Source organism: Cavenderia fasciculata (genome assembly GCF_000203815.1).
Source record: "Cavenderia fasciculata unplaced genomic scaffold Scf_Dfasci-G-b-285a01.f1-5, whole genome shotgun sequence".
Taxonomy (NCBI): Eukaryota; Evosea; class Eumycetozoa; order Acytosteliales; family Cavenderiaceae; genus Cavenderia; species Cavenderia fasciculata.
Window position 1 is genome coordinate 752,193 of NW_004457708.1, and position 20,126 is coordinate 772,318.

General features: G+C 34.6%; 10 protein-coding genes across 10 annotated transcripts; 2 read left to right on the forward strand and 8 right to left on the reverse strand.

Moving 5' to 3' along the window:
• Nucleotides 1-242: 242 nt before the first annotated feature.
• On the reverse strand, nt 243-794 carry DFA_03982 (uncharacterized protein; the record flags this gene model as incomplete). Its single annotated transcript, XM_004366335.1, has 1 exon — nt 243-794. One exon carries the CDS (start codon nt 792-794, stop codon nt 243-245), a length of 552 nt encoding a protein of 183 aa, XP_004366392.1.
• A 197-nt stretch (nt 795-991) lies between these two features.
• DFA_03983 (ATP-dependent RNA helicase) lies at nt 992-7,456 on the reverse strand (the record flags this gene model as incomplete). Its single annotated transcript, XM_004366336.1, has 13 exons — nt 992-1,737; nt 1,841-1,997; nt 2,080-3,311; nt 3,599-4,846; nt 4,937-5,413; nt 5,497-5,741; nt 5,813-5,875; nt 5,967-6,188; nt 6,294-6,497; nt 6,706-6,957; nt 7,028-7,139; nt 7,280-7,348; nt 7,372-7,456. 13 exons carry the CDS (start codon nt 7,454-7,456, stop codon nt 992-994), a joined length of 5,112 nt encoding a protein of 1,703 aa, XP_004366393.1.
• A 223-nt stretch (nt 7,457-7,679) lies between these two features.
• On the reverse strand, nt 7,680-8,764 carry DFA_03984 (uncharacterized protein; the record flags this gene model as incomplete). The annotated part of the gene is made up of 4 exons (XM_004366337.1): nt 7,680-7,796; nt 7,909-7,978; nt 8,090-8,349; nt 8,450-8,764. The coding sequence occupies 4 exons, from the start codon at nt 8,762-8,764 to the stop codon at nt 7,680-7,682; spliced, it is 762 nt and encodes a 253-aa protein (XP_004366394.1).
• Nucleotides 8,765-8,941: 177 nt separating this feature from the next.
• DFA_03985 (OS-9-related protein) lies at nt 8,942-10,372 on the forward strand (the record flags this gene model as incomplete). The annotated part of the gene is made up of 1 exon (XM_004366338.1): nt 8,942-10,372. The coding sequence occupies one exon, from the start codon at nt 8,942-8,944 to the stop codon at nt 10,370-10,372; it is 1,431 nt and encodes a 476-aa protein (XP_004366395.1).
• Nucleotides 10,373-10,472: 100 nt separating this feature from the next.
• On the reverse strand, nt 10,473-11,822 carry DFA_03986 (uncharacterized protein; the record flags this gene model as incomplete). Its single annotated transcript, XM_004366339.1, has 2 exons — nt 10,473-11,190; nt 11,560-11,822. 2 exons carry the CDS (start codon nt 11,820-11,822, stop codon nt 10,473-10,475), a joined length of 981 nt encoding a protein of 326 aa, XP_004366396.1.
• Nucleotides 11,823-11,947: 125 nt separating this feature from the next.
• On the reverse strand, nt 11,948-12,560 carry DFA_03987 (uncharacterized protein; the record flags this gene model as incomplete). The annotated part of the gene is made up of 2 exons (XM_004366340.1): nt 11,948-12,026; nt 12,100-12,560. 2 exons carry the CDS (start codon nt 12,558-12,560, stop codon nt 11,948-11,950), a joined length of 540 nt encoding a protein of 179 aa, XP_004366397.1.
• Nucleotides 12,561-13,213: 653 nt separating this feature from the next.
• DFA_03988 (uncharacterized protein) lies at nt 13,214-14,379 on the reverse strand (the record flags this gene model as incomplete). The annotated part of the gene is made up of 3 exons (XM_004366341.1): nt 13,214-13,950; nt 14,005-14,265; nt 14,337-14,379. The coding sequence occupies 3 exons, from the start codon at nt 14,377-14,379 to the stop codon at nt 13,214-13,216; spliced, it is 1,041 nt and encodes a 346-aa protein (XP_004366398.1).
• A 589-nt stretch (nt 14,380-14,968) lies between these two features.
• Nucleotides 14,969-16,147, forward strand: DFA_03989 (uncharacterized protein; the record flags this gene model as incomplete). The annotated part of the gene is made up of 3 exons (XM_004366342.1): nt 14,969-15,265; nt 15,358-15,527; nt 15,607-16,147. The coding sequence occupies 3 exons, from the start codon at nt 14,969-14,971 to the stop codon at nt 16,145-16,147; spliced, it is 1,008 nt and encodes a 335-aa protein (XP_004366399.1).
• A 65-nt stretch (nt 16,148-16,212) lies between these two features.
• DFA_03990 (uncharacterized protein) lies at nt 16,213-18,270 on the reverse strand (the record flags this gene model as incomplete). The annotated part of the gene is made up of 2 exons (XM_004366343.1): nt 16,213-17,515; nt 17,735-18,270. 2 exons carry the CDS (start codon nt 18,268-18,270, stop codon nt 16,213-16,215), a joined length of 1,839 nt encoding a protein of 612 aa, XP_004366400.1.
• A 153-nt stretch (nt 18,271-18,423) lies between these two features.
• DFA_03991 (uncharacterized protein) lies at nt 18,424-19,665 on the reverse strand (the record flags this gene model as incomplete). The annotated part of the gene is made up of 1 exon (XM_004366344.1): nt 18,424-19,665. One exon carries the CDS (start codon nt 19,663-19,665, stop codon nt 18,424-18,426), a length of 1,242 nt encoding a protein of 413 aa, XP_004366401.1.
• Nucleotides 19,666-20,126: the final 461 nt, after the last annotated feature.

A 20,126-nucleotide genomic window follows, 5' to 3' on the forward strand; every position in this document is an offset into this window, starting at 1 on the left:
ATCAAATAACAAATAACAGTTATTTTGCATTCACAAGAACAAAACGAAATCGACCAATTCATTGTTCCAATAACTTAACATACCAGAACAACAATAACAACAACAATTAACAACAACAATAACTGTATAAATCCCCCCAAAAGAAAATAAAATTAAATTGGGATTATCAACTCCCTGGCCTTCAATCAAAACAATTAAATTATCTATTTATTTATTATATATTTTATTTTCTAATTCATTTTTCAAACTTTTACATTTTTATAAAACTTTTCCATATCAATTTCCCAAGGCAGATAGTCATCTTTTCCAAAGGAATATTGTGAAACATCAAACTTCATTCCTTCAAGTAAATACTTTGTGAAACTGTGACAATTTGTTATTTCATTCCATTCAAGACCATGGTTTAAAACAAAGGAATGAAATCTTGAATGAGCCCAAAAGGAGATTGATACTGCAGAGCTTGAAGCAATATTGAATTTCGATGGCAATTTAAATTTCCCAATGTTTGTTGATTTGATGATTCTAGAGTCTTCAATCTTTGGTGAGTATCTGATACATTGAACATCGACAATTTTGTTGAAATTCATATCTGGTATGATCAAGTGAACCAATAGACCAATTGGATGATTACTATCAGTAGTCTCTCCAAATGGATCAATGATAATTCCATAGTGTCCAATATCGATATCATCATCTTCTTTAAGATCGGTTGGTGAAAATATTACAAAATATACATTCCAAGCAATTATAGCGTTTACAACTGAATTAGGGAAACATGCAAATCCATTTGACATTGGATTGGGATAAAGGTCGTGACTACTTGATAATAAATTTCCCATTTTCCAATTAAATAAATAATAATAAATGTAAGATGCTGAGAGGTTCGAGTTGATCAACACTTGTATTTAAATTAAATTAATTACTTTTTTTTTACATTTAAAGATAGTTTTTTAATTTTTAATTTTATATTTTATTTATTTATTTATTTTATTTATCTGTACAATTTAGGATTTAATTTTTTGTTTGAAGATAAAGATTCTAGACTGTCACCACGTTTAAGAGCAGCTTGGATAGCGTTTGCTAGGACTTGATCCTTTTTGGCAATGATACAAGTGACAGTTCCCTTTTTACCTGCACGAGCCGTACGTCCAATACGATGTAAATAGTCGATTGGGTTGGATGGGAAATCGAAAATGATGACATGGTCAACCGAGCTAACATCAATACCACGCGATGCAATGTCGGTCGATACCAAAATCGACTTTTCATTGTTTAGGAATTGTCTCCAATTTTTGGAACGTGTCTTTGGTGGAATCTCACCGTGCAGTGAAGTTGCATTGAACCCATTCTCTGTTAAAAAGTATTCGGTTGATCGACATGAATTGGGTGAATTACAAAATACCAACACTCTTTTACTTTGTGATGGCTTAATGGCTCTCATTAATGCCTCGTGTTTATCACCACCTTGAACAGAAATAAATTGTTGTTCGAGGGTATTGAGAGATTTGTGAATGGTTGGAGTTGCAAGTTTGACAACATTTGGGAAAAGTGATTGAACGTTGGACAAGAGTTGTTGAGTGAGTGTTGCACTACAAATGGTTGCATAGATTGATTTGTATCCTTCGACATGCTTATTCTTGAGTCTATATTCAACTGGAGCCAAAATCTTTTTCATATCATCATCAAAACCTTTTCCTTGTGTAAACATTGAATCGGCTTCATCTACAACAATATTCTCTAAATGTACCAAAAAATATTTGTTCTAAAAAAAAAGATAATTAAATTAAATAAATTAATATATAGGAAACATGTTTTGTTTTGGTTGATTAATAATACAAACTCTTTTCAATTAAAGAAATTAAAATACCAGGAGTTGAAACTACAATATCAACTGGCTTTGATCTAAACATTTGTAAATATTTTGTAATATCACCTCCTCCACCTGAAATACCACAACATGATACCTTTTCATAATGTGCCAATTTTTTAACTACAGCCTAAGTTTGAGAATACAAATAAATATTGAATTGTTAATAAATATGATCGTTGTCTTTTGGTTTGTTTTCCAAAAACACATACAGTTACTTGTAATACCAATTCTCTGGTTGGTACTAAAATAATAGCTCTTGGTCTTTTTGGTAATCTTGGTTTCATTTTAATCTTTTCTTCTTCTTCCTCTTTTACTTCTTCTTTTTCTTGTTCTACTTCCTCTTCTTCTTCTTCAAAATCTTCTTCATTTTCTTTGATTTCCTCTTCTACGATAGATTCATCTTCAATATCTTTAATTGCAGTTGTATTTGTTTGTTGTTGTTGATGTTGTAGATTTTGTTTTAATTGTTCTTGTTCAACAATATATTGATCCAGTTCCAACTTTTCTTGTTTCTTTATATTTTGGATGATGGGTAAGAGATAGGTCAATGTCTTGCCAGTACCAGTCTGTGATACAAATATAATGTCATTGTTTGCCTTGATGATTTCTGGAATGGCAAGTTGTTGGATGAGACTTGGAATAGAAATGTCCATCTCCTTTAGACCTCCCATCAAGTTTTTAGATACACCCAAACGTGCAAATGCAGAACCAGTGCCCTTTTGATCGGGTACAAAACCATCTACATAGGTTGATTTGTTTTGGAATACCTTTACATCGTCGGTTTCCTCTACAATCACTTTACTTGAATTGAAATTGACAGGATTGGAAGAGTGAAAGTGACCTGTCTTGGGTCTATACTTTTGACTTGAAGAATCAAATGATCTTCCTCCTCCTCCTCCTCCTCCTCCTCCTCCTCCTCTATTATCTCCTCCCAATCTTCTTTCACCTCCTCTATTGTCTCTTTCTTGAGGTTGTTGTGTGAATCTACTCTTTGTCTTGAAACTTGTAGTATGTGGGTCAGTATTGGCCAATCTAAATCTTGATGACGATGATGGTGATAATCTTTTTGAATAATCATCTCTATTTCTATCTCTTCTGTTGTATTTATTGTCTCTGTTGCTGCCGCCATCTCTATTGTCTCTGCTGCTGTCTCTGTCATCCCTTGATGATTTGAGTGAACCTATTGATGCAATTCTTGATTTTCTACCACCATCGGTGCTTCCATTACTTTTGCTGGATAGTCTTACTCCTGTTGAATGAAAAGATGAAGATGAAGTATTTAAAAAGGATGCAGACAGTGATGTGATTCGATTCGACAATAAGATTCTATTAAATGTTGATGTCGAAATCGTTGTAGTCGTCGTCGTCGTCGATCCTACACTACCACTACTCAAAAGAGGAGTAGATGTAGTTGTTAAAAGTTTGATTAATCTATTCATCTCTATTTAACAACATAATAATAATAATAATAATCAAACTCGAGATCAGATGATTTGTGCCGTTCTACAATGCAAACTTAGTTTCTCGTTTTTTTTAAATTATTAATATTTTTTTACAGAAATTCCACTGCAATCCTACTGTATTACATTTATATTTAGTATTGTGATTGTTTACTATTAATGTTTAATGAATATTAATTTTAATATGGAAATTGTCTATCTATCTATCTATATATAATTACAAATACAATTTATTTTTTTTTGGATTAATTTAAATAATTTAATTTACTTTCCATTGCTTTGTTGTATGCTCTTTTTCTTGCGTTTGATCTGTAAAAGAGGATGGATGTAGTGGCAACAGCTATAGCAACTACACCAACCACAACGACAATCACAACAATCTTCCATGTTGCAAATGAATTGTCTTTGTCACACCCAGCAGAATCATTGTTGTCGACATTGATCAATGCTGAAAAATCTGGATCGATTAAAGAGTATTGTGCATAGGGTATATGTATACCTACATATAAATCTGATTGAGGAGAGAGTTGAGTTGTATCATTTAATAATTCGTTACGACAATAGGTTGGGAAACCATCGTTGATCGATACTTGTAGGAATCGACCATTGAAAAATGTACCGTCTCCTTGAAACACTGATAGATATTGAAGTGACCCATCTTGTCCAATGACTACACTCTGTCGGTCATTACCACATTGATCCGATTGGTCACCTAGTTTGGTAGTGAATACAATTCGGAGATGATTCAATCTAGATTGGAAGTTCCATTGATCGATGGACATTGACACTTTGATACTATTGGGTGGTAGTTGTTTGGTGACACCTGCAAATTCAAATGATCTAGATACATTGGCATACTCTATAATCGACATGATTTGGTTGGCGTGTCCCTCGATTTGGTTCAATCTATATTCAACTCTGTTGACAGTATCATTCCACGTGTTATTGGTGACTGTCCAATTATTGGTAAAAAATTGGTAGATGACTTGATCGTCAAGGTCGAGTTCTTGGATTGACACGATTGTAAAGTTGAATTGATAGTCACCGATTTTATAAGACACGGTTGGTGTGTCTGAAATGACTGGGTTGGCATCGGGGTTGACCGTACCCTGACACTTGTCACCGTAATACCCATCAACACATTTACAATAGTATTCCAATACACCCGCAGTAGTCGAGTTGGTACATGTCCCATGAGTACCGCATCCATCTTGACCACATCCACTGGTTGTTGGCGAGCTAGTATTTACAATAACGGCAAGGTTACTTGATTGAAACTTCCATTCTCCAACATTGACAAAAACATTTGCACTTCCAACAGATAATACTGCGTTTGCATCCAATTGACAAACAACTATTGTTCCATTACCAGACACATCTACAATATTACATAGATTATCATTAATCTTGATTTGAATGGGTGTATTTGGTAATTGTCCAAAATCACCAATCATTGTAATATTTGAATTATTTTCAACATTTATAATTGTTGGAATTGATGTTATAAATGGGAATCCTAAAAAAATGATATTTAATTAATTAAATATATAATTAGTATTATTATATTTGTTTGTTTGTTTTGATTGTTAATTTTAATTTTACATACTTGATTTAAATGAAATATTTGTATTTTTAGATGTCATTTGATTCGATAAGAGAACAGTGACATTTCCATCTGGTAACATTTGATTCAATATACAAGATGCCAATGGTGGATAATCTGATGAATGGTCGACGAGACAGATGACACCATCGATTCGAATAGCTGGTACCAATTCAATGGCAGTGAGGGTAAAATTGAATCTAGTTCCATTGTTTGCTTGTTCACTCGATGTCGATACGATGTCAATATCGGCATACACCCAATAAATAGTTTTAATGTATCCATAGGTGTTTGAAAAAGATATGGTAGCACTTCTTATGCCAGCACCAAATCTATAATCAAACATTGAGTTTGCAACTTTCATTGTCAAATTGGCTGATATATCACCTAGTGTACCCCATCCGAGGTTTCTACCCGTAAGGGTTATAGTCTCATTATCAAATGTTCTCCATAATGTTTGGCCAAGTAAAACCATTTGACCTTAATAATTAAATAAAATAAATAAATTAAATAAATCTTATTATTATTATTATTATTATTATTATTATTATTATTTAACATACCACAATTAGGAGGCATAGTGACAATCAAAGAAGTTGTAATGGGGACACTACCAGGGAAACATTTAAAACAATCTGGAATATTTGTGATTGAAGTACCAAGTGCATTAAATCCTTGGAATTGACAAAAAGATTGTGGAACATCTCCTGTAATATTGATATTGGATGAAAAATCTATATATGCTCCATAAGCTCCAAGTGCAAATTGATCTGGAATGATTCCACTCAAGAAATTTCCAGATACCGATCTAGAATAATAATAAATATTAATTAATTTAGTCTGTATTCCACAAAAAGTAGGTAAGTAAGTTTAACATACATCGTAGTAGTAGTTCTTGACCAAACTCCTAATGGAAATTGTGTTAAACTTCCTTTAATAATACTATAGATTTTTTTTAAAAAAATATATAAGAGATGATATTCCAAATTTTGTTTTAATAGCTATTAATAATAATAATAATAATAATACATACAAGGTACCTAGATTTGGTGGATAAATAGTAAAACCAAGTGAAGTCATATCCAATGAATTGGTAATATTGATAACAGTCAATGCTGTGAGATGACTTAGATCAGGTGGTGATATAGATACTGATTTGGTGTTAATCTTGAGTGTTATTAAACTGGGCGCATTTACAAGATTGAAATTTACATTTCCAGTAACTGTTGGTTGTGCTTCTTGACTTGAAATATTACTTTAAGAAGAAAAAGAAGAGAAATGAAAAAAAAGTTAATTAATCAACAGATTGTTTGTTACAAACTATAACTATAGTAACCACACTTGTCTTCATTCTACATACAATTCAGTTAGATTTGGTAGATCGATGGTATAAGTAGATGCACCATTTAAATCAGAGAGAACTGCACTTAGTTTGAATAAAGATTTAAAGTTGGTTCCACTCAAAACAATATCGGCATTTTGAGAGTTGGTAATATCCAATCTTGTCATGAGTGTATTGACGGTCGATGGTAATAATTTGAGTGAAGAAACATGACCAATAGTACTATATATATATAGAAGGTTAATAAAGACACTCTTAATATTATTTTGTAATTTAACATACGGAAATTCAATAGAACTGTCAAGAAAGAAGGGATCAGTGAATTCAATACCACCAGTAACATCATAAAAACTAAAAGTATGGGAATGTATCTATTAGATATTGTTTCAACATCAATTTGTGATTATTCATTATTTGTATATATAGTTACAATGATTCAATGGCAGGGAATAAAACGGATGGATTAAAGGTTAATGGAAGGATGGGGGTGAAAATGTCCATATATGTAAATGTTTTGAGTTTGGGAAGCGGATTGTTTAACATGGCAGAGACACTTAATGAATAATTTGCAACAGGGTTCATATTAATAATATAGAAATCGGTCAATTCTGGTAAGTTGAATCCTTGTAGTGTGTAATCTGGCATTCCAAGCCCATTAACAACCGTGGCTGAATCAATATGACTATAATAAAAAGAATAAGTAAGTATATATATATTACAAGTTTGCTATTTTCTTGTGGTAAAATACATACAGCTTCACTAAATTACCTGATGCATCACAAGAAAAAGCTGGGTTTGCACATATTGCTGTTGGGCCAGGTAATGCAACTTGTAATTGTTTTGATAAGAAATCGATAACTTTGACTATAATATATTTGATTGATTGTTTGATTAAGAAGAAATGAAAGGAAGGGTGTTAATGAAGCAATGTGTTTTGTTGCATTGTTGAAAATCTACGAACCTCCATCAGGTGTAAGTGTTTGAGTATTACAGCATTGTAATACAATCAATCCAATAAAGATTAACACTTGAATCAGTCTTGTCATGACTGTATCTATTCTGTATTTCTATTTCTAATGATTGATTAGGCTCATGCCTTGTAATGACCATGAGGTAGGTAAGGTTTGAGCAAGTTGGGAGAAAAAGCGAGATACGATTAAAAGTATTAGCTCGTTTTCCATAAGATTAGATTTTTAGATTAAGATATTTTTTTGACGAGCTTTGAAAAGATGCGAAATCTCGATAGAAGAAATAAATAAATAAATAAATAAATAAATAAATAAATAAATATATATATACATATATATATATATCTCTCTTCTCTGTCTATATATATAAATGGTTGTACTTTTGCAAATGGTCGTATTCCCTTGTTGTATGTTTTATATATATTATATTATATTATTATTTTTTCTTGGCAGCAACGGCGGCACCAGTGGCGGCACCTTCACCTTCGCCTCCAGCAGTTGGCATAATGGCATTGACGAGTGAAATGAGAACCAATGGAACAATAAAGTACCACTAAAGTATACATTTTAGTAAAAATAAATAAACAAGAGAGAAAATTAATAATTATTAATTGTGATTAATTCCATCCATCCATCCATTCTTTTCTTTTTTTTTGTAGACTTACATATTTTCCAATGAATGATTGTTGTTGTTCTTCAGCTTCCTTTTCTGTTTTTGGAGGTTCAATCGCTGGTCTAAATATAAATATAATAAATAAAGATGGTTTGATTGTTTGTTAGTATTGATTGTATTGCTTCTAACCAATCTGCGTGCATGCAATTCAATTTCGAATTGTTTCTACATACTTTTGAGCCATAGTAGTAACTGAAATTTCAACATATACAGATTCCTTTGGAGTATTAGAGACTGGTGATTCAGTGAGATAATGACTGACTCCAATTAAATTTAAATTGGTTGCATCCAAATGCAACTTGACGGTTTCATATTGCAATGAAGAATCGTTTAATATACGTCTTGGGAGTGATGCCAATACTGGTTTACTATCTTTTGATGTTAAATCTGATTGTATAGTAGTGGTCAATACTTCTGCTTGTTCTTGGTATTCCTAAATGAAAATAGTCAATCAGTCAAGTCAGTCTTCCATCAATCAATCAATCAATCGATCTATCTATCTATCTATCTATCTCTGTTTCAAGCAAACATACAATCTTTTGTTGTGGTGTCAATGGAACACAAGTAGTAGTGATAACCTTTCTCTTGTCATTAGAGTTCATCAATCCGTTGTTTTCATTGTTACCAATGACTAGTCTTGCTTTAAAGGTGATTGTGCAACGTGGTGTCTCACTATTCAAATGTTTGACTGTATATATTATATCTTTGATCTGTTGTTGTTGTGTTGGTATAGTTGGTTGTTGTTGTTGAGTTGGTTGTTCTTTTGTTGCAGCATTTGATGATTGTGCAAATACAACCGACAAGGTTACAAACAAGATGAATAGAGTTATTGATATTTGTTTCATCATCTTTATCATCCTATGATCCTTTTGTACTTGAGTTGTTCAAAGTAAAGTAAAGCAAAGTAAGTAAAAAAGAAATGAAGTGCATCGTCATCAATAAAATTAATTTTGTTCAAACTTGTTAGTTTAATTTATTTAATTCAAAAGAAGATACAAATAAATATAGATAGGAGACAGATAGTAATGGAGAATCGTCGACGATTGGTATTACTGATATTGACATTGTTGGTTATTGTCAACTTGTGCAGTTTATTGATTCATCCATGTCTCGCTGTTGAACAAGTGCAACAACAACAACAACAACAACAGCAAGCCGTCGAACCCGTTGTTGTTATAGTTGGTGAAGAAGCTGATGCAGGTGATAATAATAATAATAATAACCCATCATCATCATCAACTCTACCGGTACATACAAAGGATGAAGATAATCAACAACCTACTACTATTACTAGCAACACAAAGAAAAGAAAGGAACAACAACAACAACCAATTAAAGTAAATGTAAAAAATAAACCAAAGGAATCTCCTACAACAACAACAACACCTACAACAAAAACTGATCAACCAACCAAACTTACAACAACTACAACAACAAAGGTTGACCAACCAATCAAACCAAAAGAAAAAGAAGAAGAGGAGAAGAAACCAAATATACCTGTTGTTGTGGATACTACCAAACAAGAAGAAGAAGAAGAAGATATTGAAAAGGAAAAGAAAAATGAACAAAAAGCTACTGCTACAACTGGTACACCATCATCATCATCATCATCATCATCGACAACTGAAAATACTGGTAGTAGTACAACTGCTGCTACTGCCAATTCTAAACCAATAAGAAAAAAGAAACAATCAAAGTTTGAAGTTGTGATTGGATCGATTACACAACGTTCACATCAACAACTTTCACAACACTTGCCAATTGCAAAGACTGAATATCGTGATCGATTCATCAACAATCCCAAATATGAAATGATGCCAATGGCATTGGCCAACGGTTCGAAATACGAGTGTTATGTACCTGCAGTGTTGGAGGAATACAGAAATACGTGGGTACCTATCCCAACAGCCGCTGAATTTGCAGAGCTTCTCTCTCCACTCGACGGACACTGCATGTACAAACCAACCAATGGTTGGTGGACATACGAACTATGCTACAACAAGGGTGTTAGACAACTACACTATGACAAACAAAAGATCGTCACCGAGTACAATGTCGGTCTGGCACCTGAATCTGGTGAAATCAAAGGATTGGATGCATCATTTATCGAACAATACAATAAATATGGAGAAGCACTTCAACACATGACCAATGCACAAATGGAGGCATTCGAGCCACCAACTCCACGTCAAGTAGAGGCTGGACAAATCCCATACTATGTAGAAATCTACAATGATGGTACAGCCTGCGAAGTATTGACTGGTGTTAAACGTCAAACAGAGGTTCGTTTCTATTGTAACGCTGATAACCAACAATCCTATATATTCGAAATCCAAGAACCTTCAACTTGCATGTACTATCTTAAAATTTATACCAATCTAATGTGCACTCATCCATTATTCCGTCCAAGACAAGATGCTTCAATGGATATTGAATGTTTCGAAGCAAAGAAATAGATAGAGAAAAGAGATAAATAGATAATAAATTAATAATAATAATAACAACAACAACAAAATAATAATATCCTAAATAATAATAATAATAATAATTAATTTATTATTTTGATTTATAGAATACCATCCAAGGTGGAAGAGGATGCTTTGATTTAAGGAATGGAGCAAAAACAGTACGAAGTGCAGGAATATCGTCTGGAATACCAATCGAATCAAATGTTTGGTCTGTGTAGAGATATAGAAATTCAATGGTAGGTGGTAATCCTCCTTTGGGAATACGATAGTTGTATTTGGGAGGAAGTGCATATGTTTTGAGGTTGGGAGGAAGCACGGAAACATCGATTGGATGGCTAAAGAATGAAGAATCTCGAAGTGAAAGATGTTCAAGTGTATTGGGTAATTGTCCAATTGTAATGGGTTGGTTAAACTTTACTCCAGGTGTTAATCTGGTGAGATTGGGTGGAAGATGGTTTAGTGGTTGGTTAAAGTCATGTGATAGTTGTAGATTCTGTAACGAGTGTGGAAGAGTGTTTGGTTCGAATGCATAGTTGTATGGTTTGGGGAGTGTTAGTTTGGTGAGTGATGTGGGTAGGACCGACTCTTCCAACTTGTGACGATAGTGACTTTCAAATGACAGCGACTCGAGTGTTGCTGGTAATTGACCAGGTAGGATGGGGTGGTTGAATACTGACCCATTTGCAAACGTCAGGTTTTTGAGTGCAGGTGGTAAACTCTCAAGTGGAAGGTTGTAACTCGATCCAAAAGCAATCGTTGTGATGGTTGGTGGTATTAACCCGCGTTCATCAAGAGATTCATCAAATCTGTCCCAAAAGAAGATCGTTTCAAGTCCCATTGGTAGCATACCCGGTAGAAGAGTGTACTGGTAGCCGCAGTTGTACAACATGTCGAGTTTCTTGAGTCCGGAGGGCAAGTTATCGAGTGGGTGGTCGAAATACGACTCGTCCGAGATGATTAGGTTGGCCAATGCGCTTGGCAGCTGCCCAGCGACAAACGGCTGGTTGTACTTGGCACGTTGTGCAAACAAGAGTGTGTCTAACCCCTCGGGCAGAGTACCCACGGGGATTGGAGAGTTGTACTTGCAATTCTTGCCAAACTCGAGTATCTTTAGTCCGGCTGGCAGACACCCAGGTTCCATCGGGTTCCTGAATCCAGCGCCATCACCAACATACAAGTTCTCCAACGTCGATGGGAACGCACCTACCACAAACTGTTGCTGTTTGGTGGTTGTGTACATGGTCAATGTCACAAGACTAGTATGCGCGATAACACTTGGGTCGCTCAACGGGATGGTAATCTCGAGATGAGTCATGTTGGCAGAAATCGAGTTGGACTGCAAAAAGGTGTTTGCACCAAGACAATTGTCATAAACAAAGTAGGTGATACCTGGCAGCACGCTCACAGCCACTTCAGAGAGTTGAGCTACCACAACCATGCGCTCTACATAGGTCGGTAGTGCTGGGAACTGCTCCCACGCACTCAGACGTAACCCAGTAATCTGTAAGTGTCTCCACTTGGTCTGCGTGTACTGCTTGCGTGCCAACACCTTGAGAAGCTGCTTTAAACTGTCAACACCTTCGACCGACAAGATGACATAGCAATCCAACAAAGACATTCGATTGTAAGTGTCGAATCGTTCCTCTGAGAAATAAAATGCATCTTTCAACTCGAGGCAATGTTTCTTGTGATACATCCATTTGCAACTATAATACAATGCAATACGGTCTGCATCCTCTGGTAACAAATCGTATATCTCTCTCCATAAAAGGTCTGGTAATTTTGAAAAGATTGATGATGATGATGAAAATGACTTTATCTTCTCCACAACATCTGCACCTGCAGATATAGTAGTAACCAACGACGACGTATGATCAATACTACTACTTTCACCGGTTGTATTTTTGACAGCATGGTTGAAACTTGTATTTTGTAGTAACGATTGAATGACAGGTTCAAAGTTCTTGGTGACCATTATATTTGATAACCCAAACACCTCTTTGTTTGCTTGTAGTTGTTTCCTTTGTTCCTCTGTTACAAAGGTGACTTTGATTGTCTGGTCATGTATCTTTTCAAAGTTGGTTATTAAGCATTGTTGAACATGTTGATAGCTGTTGTCGTACCACAGTCGCTTTTGACAATACGGACATGTTATCTTATCCTCTGTCGTATCCATCATTGTCGTTCTTTGAGAGAGTATTATTTGTTATCACAACAACAAAGAAAAGAATATAGCTGAGAAGCAAATGAGACCCATTTTTACTAATTTAATTTTAATAACTGATTAAAACGGAATGAAAACAGAATTTCTATTATAAAATATGAAAATTATGTTTGTTTAATATTTTATACGATAAGATTCAGAATACTCGAATACATAAGGTCATATGATGTAATAGAGTAAAAGAGTATTCTATAATAAAGACAACGAGATATATATACAAAAATAATAATAAAAGGGTTGTGATACAAAAGAAACAGATTACAATGAAATGTTCATAGTTTGGGTAAAAAGAATAAGAAGTTTTTATTTAATTAATATTATTCTCTGTAAGATATTTAAAATGTTGATCTTACATGTATACTAGATATGAGTACATTTTTTATTATTATTATTAAAATAAATGATTTTAATAAACTCATAAATGAACGCACATTGATATGGTTGAATTTAATTTTTTTTGTTTTTTATTTTTGTTGATCTGCCGATCTGCCGATCTCTCACTCGTTTGTTTATGATCCTTAAACGTAAACCTAGTGTTAAGACTTTTTGGAAACAAAAGAAACAAACATTCACTATTATAATTATATCATGTTTGAATAGAATGTTTATTGGATTCGTGTGAAGGAGTAGGATGAAGTTGAATTGTTGGTAAATGCAAACACATATTCAGAACCAGCGGGGATGATTGGTGTAACGCCGCCAACTGGGGAGAGACGCCAATAGATGGTGCCGTTGACGGTTGATGGAGTTAGTCCCCACATACTAACAGGCTCGATATTTGGATCAGACCTAAAGACTGGATTGACAATGTCGACGGCTCCATCGTTGGAGAGGGTCCCAACTACATTGGTGTAGTTGAATCCTCCTGCAATCCAATATCTGGTGATATTTAGAGAGATTGTAGGATGTCCCAGCTCAGTTTCAGTCCAGCCATGGCAGAAGGTTTCGAGGTCAAAGGCAAAATAACTCCGATGGTATAGCATGACAGAGTCTATCGTGTCAAATTGGGTCCATGGAACTGAGCTACCTGTGGAACAGTTTGGTTGTTCGGTCAATGGGCAAACGACGAAATGAGGGAACTGAAAAGGATTCTCTTCGTAGTCATCGAACCACACCTCAGTGCTGACATGGGTGTAGGTGGCATCGGCTCCAAGGAGGTTGAACACAGGTAATGGGAGATGAGGAATTGTGTCCTCGTAGTTGACGACTCTGTAGCTTGAATGAACATAGGAATCGAAGCACACCTCGAAATCCTCATTTCCAACTCTGGGCGACCCATAGGTGTACACGGTCATGTTTCCATAGGGTGAATATGATAATGCGAAATCCAAAGATGCAAGAGCTAATGAAAAGTTAATAAATGAATATTATATATTTATATTTTATGATTACCTACTTGCCATGGCTCCACCCAAACTGTGACCAAGGATGGTTAAACTATCGATGGAATGTTGCTCAATGATATCGACCACCCTTGAGCGAAGGCCACCGCCCCCAACTCCGTACCAAGTATCATAAAAACCACTAGAGACCTTTGGGGTGCCACTGGTACATGGTATCGACGTGGCACTGGGATCTGGATAATTTTTTTGGGTGACAAAATCCAAATCTTCAAGGTCATTGAAAATGCTATCGGTTCCCCTGAATACCAAATAATCTGTATAATGATAATAAAAATATATTTTGATCAATTATTTTAAATTGATCTGATAATTCTATTTTAAAAACTTACGGTTGGAAAGGTGTTGAGCAAGGTAGAACAAGCTTCCATAATGCCCCGGGTCTACATGAATGAGATTAAAAGTGTTGGGTTGACCAGAATTATTGAAAAAGCCATGGGCCAAGGTCCTTTCGCAGATCTCGGCAGGACAGGTCCAAGAGGTGACATTGTCACCAAAACAGTAAGCAGCATAACTCATGACGAGTCCTTGATAGGCCAATGGTTCCTCAAAATTTAATTGGCTCTTGGCTATAGAGATGCATAAAATAAATAAACAAATAAACAATATTTTTATCGACATATCTGATATATAAATATAAGTTGGTGTATTTAAATTTGTGGCTCATTAATGCTATCATTTAACAGCTCCACTTGTCAAAAATATTATTTGACAGAAGCTTGTGAAGAACGAGAAGAATTACATATTGTTGTAATAAAAAAGATATTTTGGTCGGGTCAAAGGGTCCGATTGGACCATGTAACCATTGATATTTTTGTTCTTTAAACAAAAAAATTGTCAAAAGATTCAGAATCTGAAGATTTTCTACTTTTTTTTCAACATTTTGATTGACCATCATCTGGTTTCCTTCACTCAATTTTCTTTTTATTTGTTTTGAAAGAAGAAGTATTACCTATTAAAATGAAGATACAAGTGTTTACGGTTCTGCTAGTGTTGCAGTCTCTGCTTGGTGTATCAATAGCAGCTGTACCAACAACTCTTAACGTATTTGATAATACTGGAGTATATTATGCCATCAACATATCGAGTGGAGAACTCATCAGTAAACATCGTATAAATTTATTCTTGAGTGACTTGGTAGAATTGAATGGTGTTATTCTACCCATGTCAGCTAGCGATGACTTTCTACTTATCGGAGGTAATATTACTGATGTTGGTGAATCTTATATTCCAATCATTTGGTCTTATAATGTTCTGGTATGTAATCCCACGATACAAATAACAACAATATAATAATTATTAATCGGTTTTATCTCTCTTGTTTTCTCTATCTCTTCCTTTATCCGCAGAACAAGACGATTGTTCAAAAGTCATTCATAAATGTAAAGTTTCCACAATTTGATTACCAATGGAGTCCTCAGATCGCATCATATGATTCAATCAACAATATTGTTTACTTGAATGGTGATTTAAATGGAGGTCCTGTTTTGCTCAAATTTGATTATAATCAACAAAAAGAGTAAGAGAACTATCTATTATCTATTGCCACTAATGCAAGCTTAATAACTAACTATATTGATATATAATTATTATTTTAGAGATGTAATAACTTTACCAGGCATGGGATGGTACATACAATCAACTTACAATGAGACCACCAATATATGTTATATGGGCGGTCAGAAAGATGTATTGGGTCAATTTGGCCAGATGCTAGTTGTCACTTACAACTCTGTGACTGGAGATATATCATCAAACAACATTAAATTTGATATTCCAGATAGTTGTTACTACTCGACAGTGATGTATCAATATAACTCCAAGTTTTATGCTGCACTAACCGCTGACACTGGTGATTGTTCAGCCTACGTCTTTGAGGTCGATATTGTTGGAAACACTACGACACTACTGGCCTCCATCCCAAATGATGACACTGTTCAAATCGATGGATACATGAGCTTTGTATTCGATCCTGTCAATGGCTATATTGTCATGGTTGCATCTAGTGCTGAGGATTATACAAAGCTGGAAATTTGTATGGTCAATCTCAATACCTATGACGTTGATCTATATGCTATCCCCAACGCACTTGTCCAGCAAATAGGTAATGATGAGGATATGTTCATGACTCTATCTTAAGATAGCTAATTCAAATATAAATAATAAAATAAGGTACCTTTTAAATTAATTTATTATAGTACTATTTATTTGTATGGAGCTGGAGTTGATTGTATACATAGTGGGTATTCACCATGAATGGTTAGGTAAAGTGGAGGATAATTATAATTACCATTGATCTGTTGTTTTTGTTGTTTTTGTTGAATGACTCCACCAAATAATGATTTGTCTCCAACTACCAATACATTTGCATTTTTGCTATCCAATCTTCTAATAGATAATTGTACATGTCTATCAGAAATATTTGTATATATTGTCAATTCCCCTACACTAGTTTGATTTATAATTTCATCTAATCTAAAACTAAACAATTGTTTGTTGTTATTCTCTATTTCTGGAAGAATTCTAACAATCAACTTTTTTAAATTATTTGGTAAAATATTATTATTATTATTATTACTATCTGTGTGACTATTATTATCTAATTGGTTAATTGATGGAATGGAATAAATTGGAATTTGTATACCAATTTGTTGTTGTTGTTGTTGTTGTGGATGAATGATTAAATCTAGAGTTGTTAAAGTTGATGGAATAGTATTTATATCTATCAAACCACCTTTTAGGTATTCTAATTGAGGAGGATATGAGTGTAGTGATAATGGAGTCGTTGCTGCTGCTGTTGATACATTCCAAGTTAAATTCTTTAAAGATTGGGGAAGAATAGTAGTTGGGTTGTTTAAAATATCTGTTATAAATGTGATACCTTCGTCATCATCATCATCAAACATATTGTCAGTCTGGCCATTATACTCTAGAGTAAGAGACTCGACAGTATCGGGTATGGAACCCTCCAACAGACCGACATCATAAAACATAATGTCAAGTGTTAGATGAAGAACAGTACGAGGAATAAATCCAGGTGGTACAGACGTCAAACAATGAATGGTTAACCGTGTCAACGATGTTAGATGAGATAGTGAGATACTAGAGTAGTCGTGACCACCCAGCTCTACCTCCAACTCGATCAACCCAGTTGGAAAGAATTGAGTTGTCATTGTGTTTTGACCCAAGTTACAGAAATGGCTCAATGCAAGTGAAGTCAGATTGGGTGGTAGTTGGATGTTGGATGCATCTATACTACATTGTTTTGGTACGAGTCCCAAGGTGAGACTGAGTTTTCTGAGGTTATGTAAATGATTAAAGTTGATAGTTTGACAATGATCGAATACCACCAAGACAACCTTTAACTCTACCAATTTATCCAATGATTGAAAGTAGTTTGGCGATGTCAGTTTCTGCATACCAATGTCGAGTTGTGTAAGAGTTCTCGGTAACAGTGTACGGTAGTCTGGGTCATCTGGCACTTTTGGAGCGTCGGCATAGACACTGCTAGTCGTGAATGACTCGAGAGTATGGTTGTCGAGCACACCGAGAAACTGTAACGGCAAGGTAGACTCGAACTGAAAATTAAAGTGTTTGAGACGAGGAGGTAGGGATATTCGATCGACAAACGAATTCAACCCTTTTATAACCAGTGACTTGGTAGCTACAAATTCGGCCAATGCACTTGCGAAATTACCCAATTTGACTAGGTCAAGGCACACATACTTTAGATTATCAAAGAATGGGTACATTGAGAAAGTGGGTGGAACCGTTGACCTTCCCTTAATGTATATACGACTGATTGATATTGGTGCATTCTGATATCTTGTATGACACTTGTAACCATGAAAGTTCATTTCCTCTTGTGCATATAAATTGATCATCAAACTATTGTTATTGAATGAGGTATCGTTATCATTATCCTCCTTTTCTGATATTAACAATTGATTTGATAATGCATTCTTGAATAAACTTTTAAATGATTTTAGTTTAAACAAAGATGATGCATGACGAACATCAACACCATTGTCCACCAACCAATGTGATTGAACATCAATATAAATATATCCAACACTACTGAATGTAATATGATGACTACCGACAATCATACCATACAATTTCTTACAAGATAATGATAGACATATCAAATCTACATTGTTTGTCACTTGTCTAATAATATGTAACAATACAATATTTGGGAATTTAGTAATGTATTCCTTTTGATTATCTTGATTATCTTGTAAATTATTATTGATCATCATTATAGAAATGAATTGAATCGTTAGTTATATAGTTAGAAAGCTAGCTTGATGAGATTGATTGCAAAATGATTTTATTTTTCTTTTCTTTTCTTTTCTTTTCTTTTTGAACATGCAATCTTACTATTTTATATTATTATATGCTTGCTTGAATAATTATTCTTCATAAATTCCAATATCTTTGAGAGTGTCTAAAAGTTGATTTAATCCACCTTGGCGTAAACTATCCCTGAGGGTGTCTCGGTAGAGGTTAAACTCTCCTCTAGTTTCGATGAGCCATTCGACAGCTCCCAAGTGTCCGTTTTCAGCAGCTAGTCGGATTGATTTGTTGGTACATTCTACAAAGATATTGGAGTGTATCCATGAACACATTTCTACATCACCATTGGCAGCGGCATACTCCAAGGCCAAAGACGAGTATATGTCATCCTCGAATACATTTGAATGAATCCACTTGACCATGTTTAAATGGCCGCTTTTGGCAGCTATATCGATCGCATCGTACAAACCAATGTTATCATGGTCTACACGCTCATACATCCACTCCAAGACATCCACATGACCCGACCTGATGGCACTAGTCATTGCATCGTCGGATATACGGTGATCATATTCTCCAAACAACCAAATGACGACATCTAATCGTCCACCTGACGCAGCACCAACCATTGCACACTCGATCCCAACTCTAGTCACATGGATATGACTATGAGCCATCCATTGAATAAACTCTAATGGACAAGACCCTTCGCAGGCACTGATAATTGCGTCTTCAGTCATACCTTCTTTTCTCTTTGATTTTAACCATTTCACTACTTGTATGTGTCCACCTTTTGCTGCCCAATCGATAGCATCGGTTGTGCAAATACCACTACTATTACTAGTACTATCACTTCCAAATCGATTATGTAACCATTGAACCATTTCAAGTCGACCTGATGATGCAGCATAATCGATTGATTTGGCAAGATGTAAAACACCCAATGAATACTTGGTCATTAAGAATTCAACAATATCAATGTGACCAGCCTTGCATACCATCAATACATTGATTGTTTTCGATAACATCTTGTCATCTCCACACCATTCTATCAGCATCTTGACAGTTTCAAGTTGAGCATTACCAAGTGTACAATACTGAGCAATACTATCCAATTTACACTTTCTAGTAAGTTTCTCCGGCACAAGATAATGTTTGACATAATCCCAAGTCATTCCAAACTTTGAAACCATTACAAGTTGTGTATTTGGTTCATTTGCTTCTTTGATTAAATATGATCCTTTGGCAAATGTGATTTGTCCTTTGTTGTGGCGAGATACACGGTGATTGATTTCATAAATTGATTCAAATACTTTAATTCTAATAAATGTATTTCTTAATAAATCTATAATATTCATCGTAGATAAATACAAATAAATAAATAAATATTTTTGAATAAAAATGAGTTTAAGAATGAAAATGGAATAGCTAGTTTGTAGCTGTTTGTCGAGGTCGAGGGTTATGATTATTATTATATTTTTTTTATTTATTTTTTTTAAAGAACATTGTATTTTTTACTAATTGCTTTTGAATGTTTCCTTTTTGTTGTCAAAGACAAGAGAGATTGTGGAGGATATACTATCCACCACAATTCGCAGGCTTATTAATGGATGGGAAGGATGAATGAGGGAAAGGGAGAGTTTACAAACAAAATAATATTGGGATCGATGGTTTAAAGGTTGGACTGGCACATTGTTTCGGGGTTGGGGAGGGCGATTTGTATTTGATTTGGTAGATGGTTGGTTGGATTTTAATTTAAATTGACAGTAGTGGTGATTATATTAATATATTGGGTGACGGTGATTGGGTTGGGTTGTTG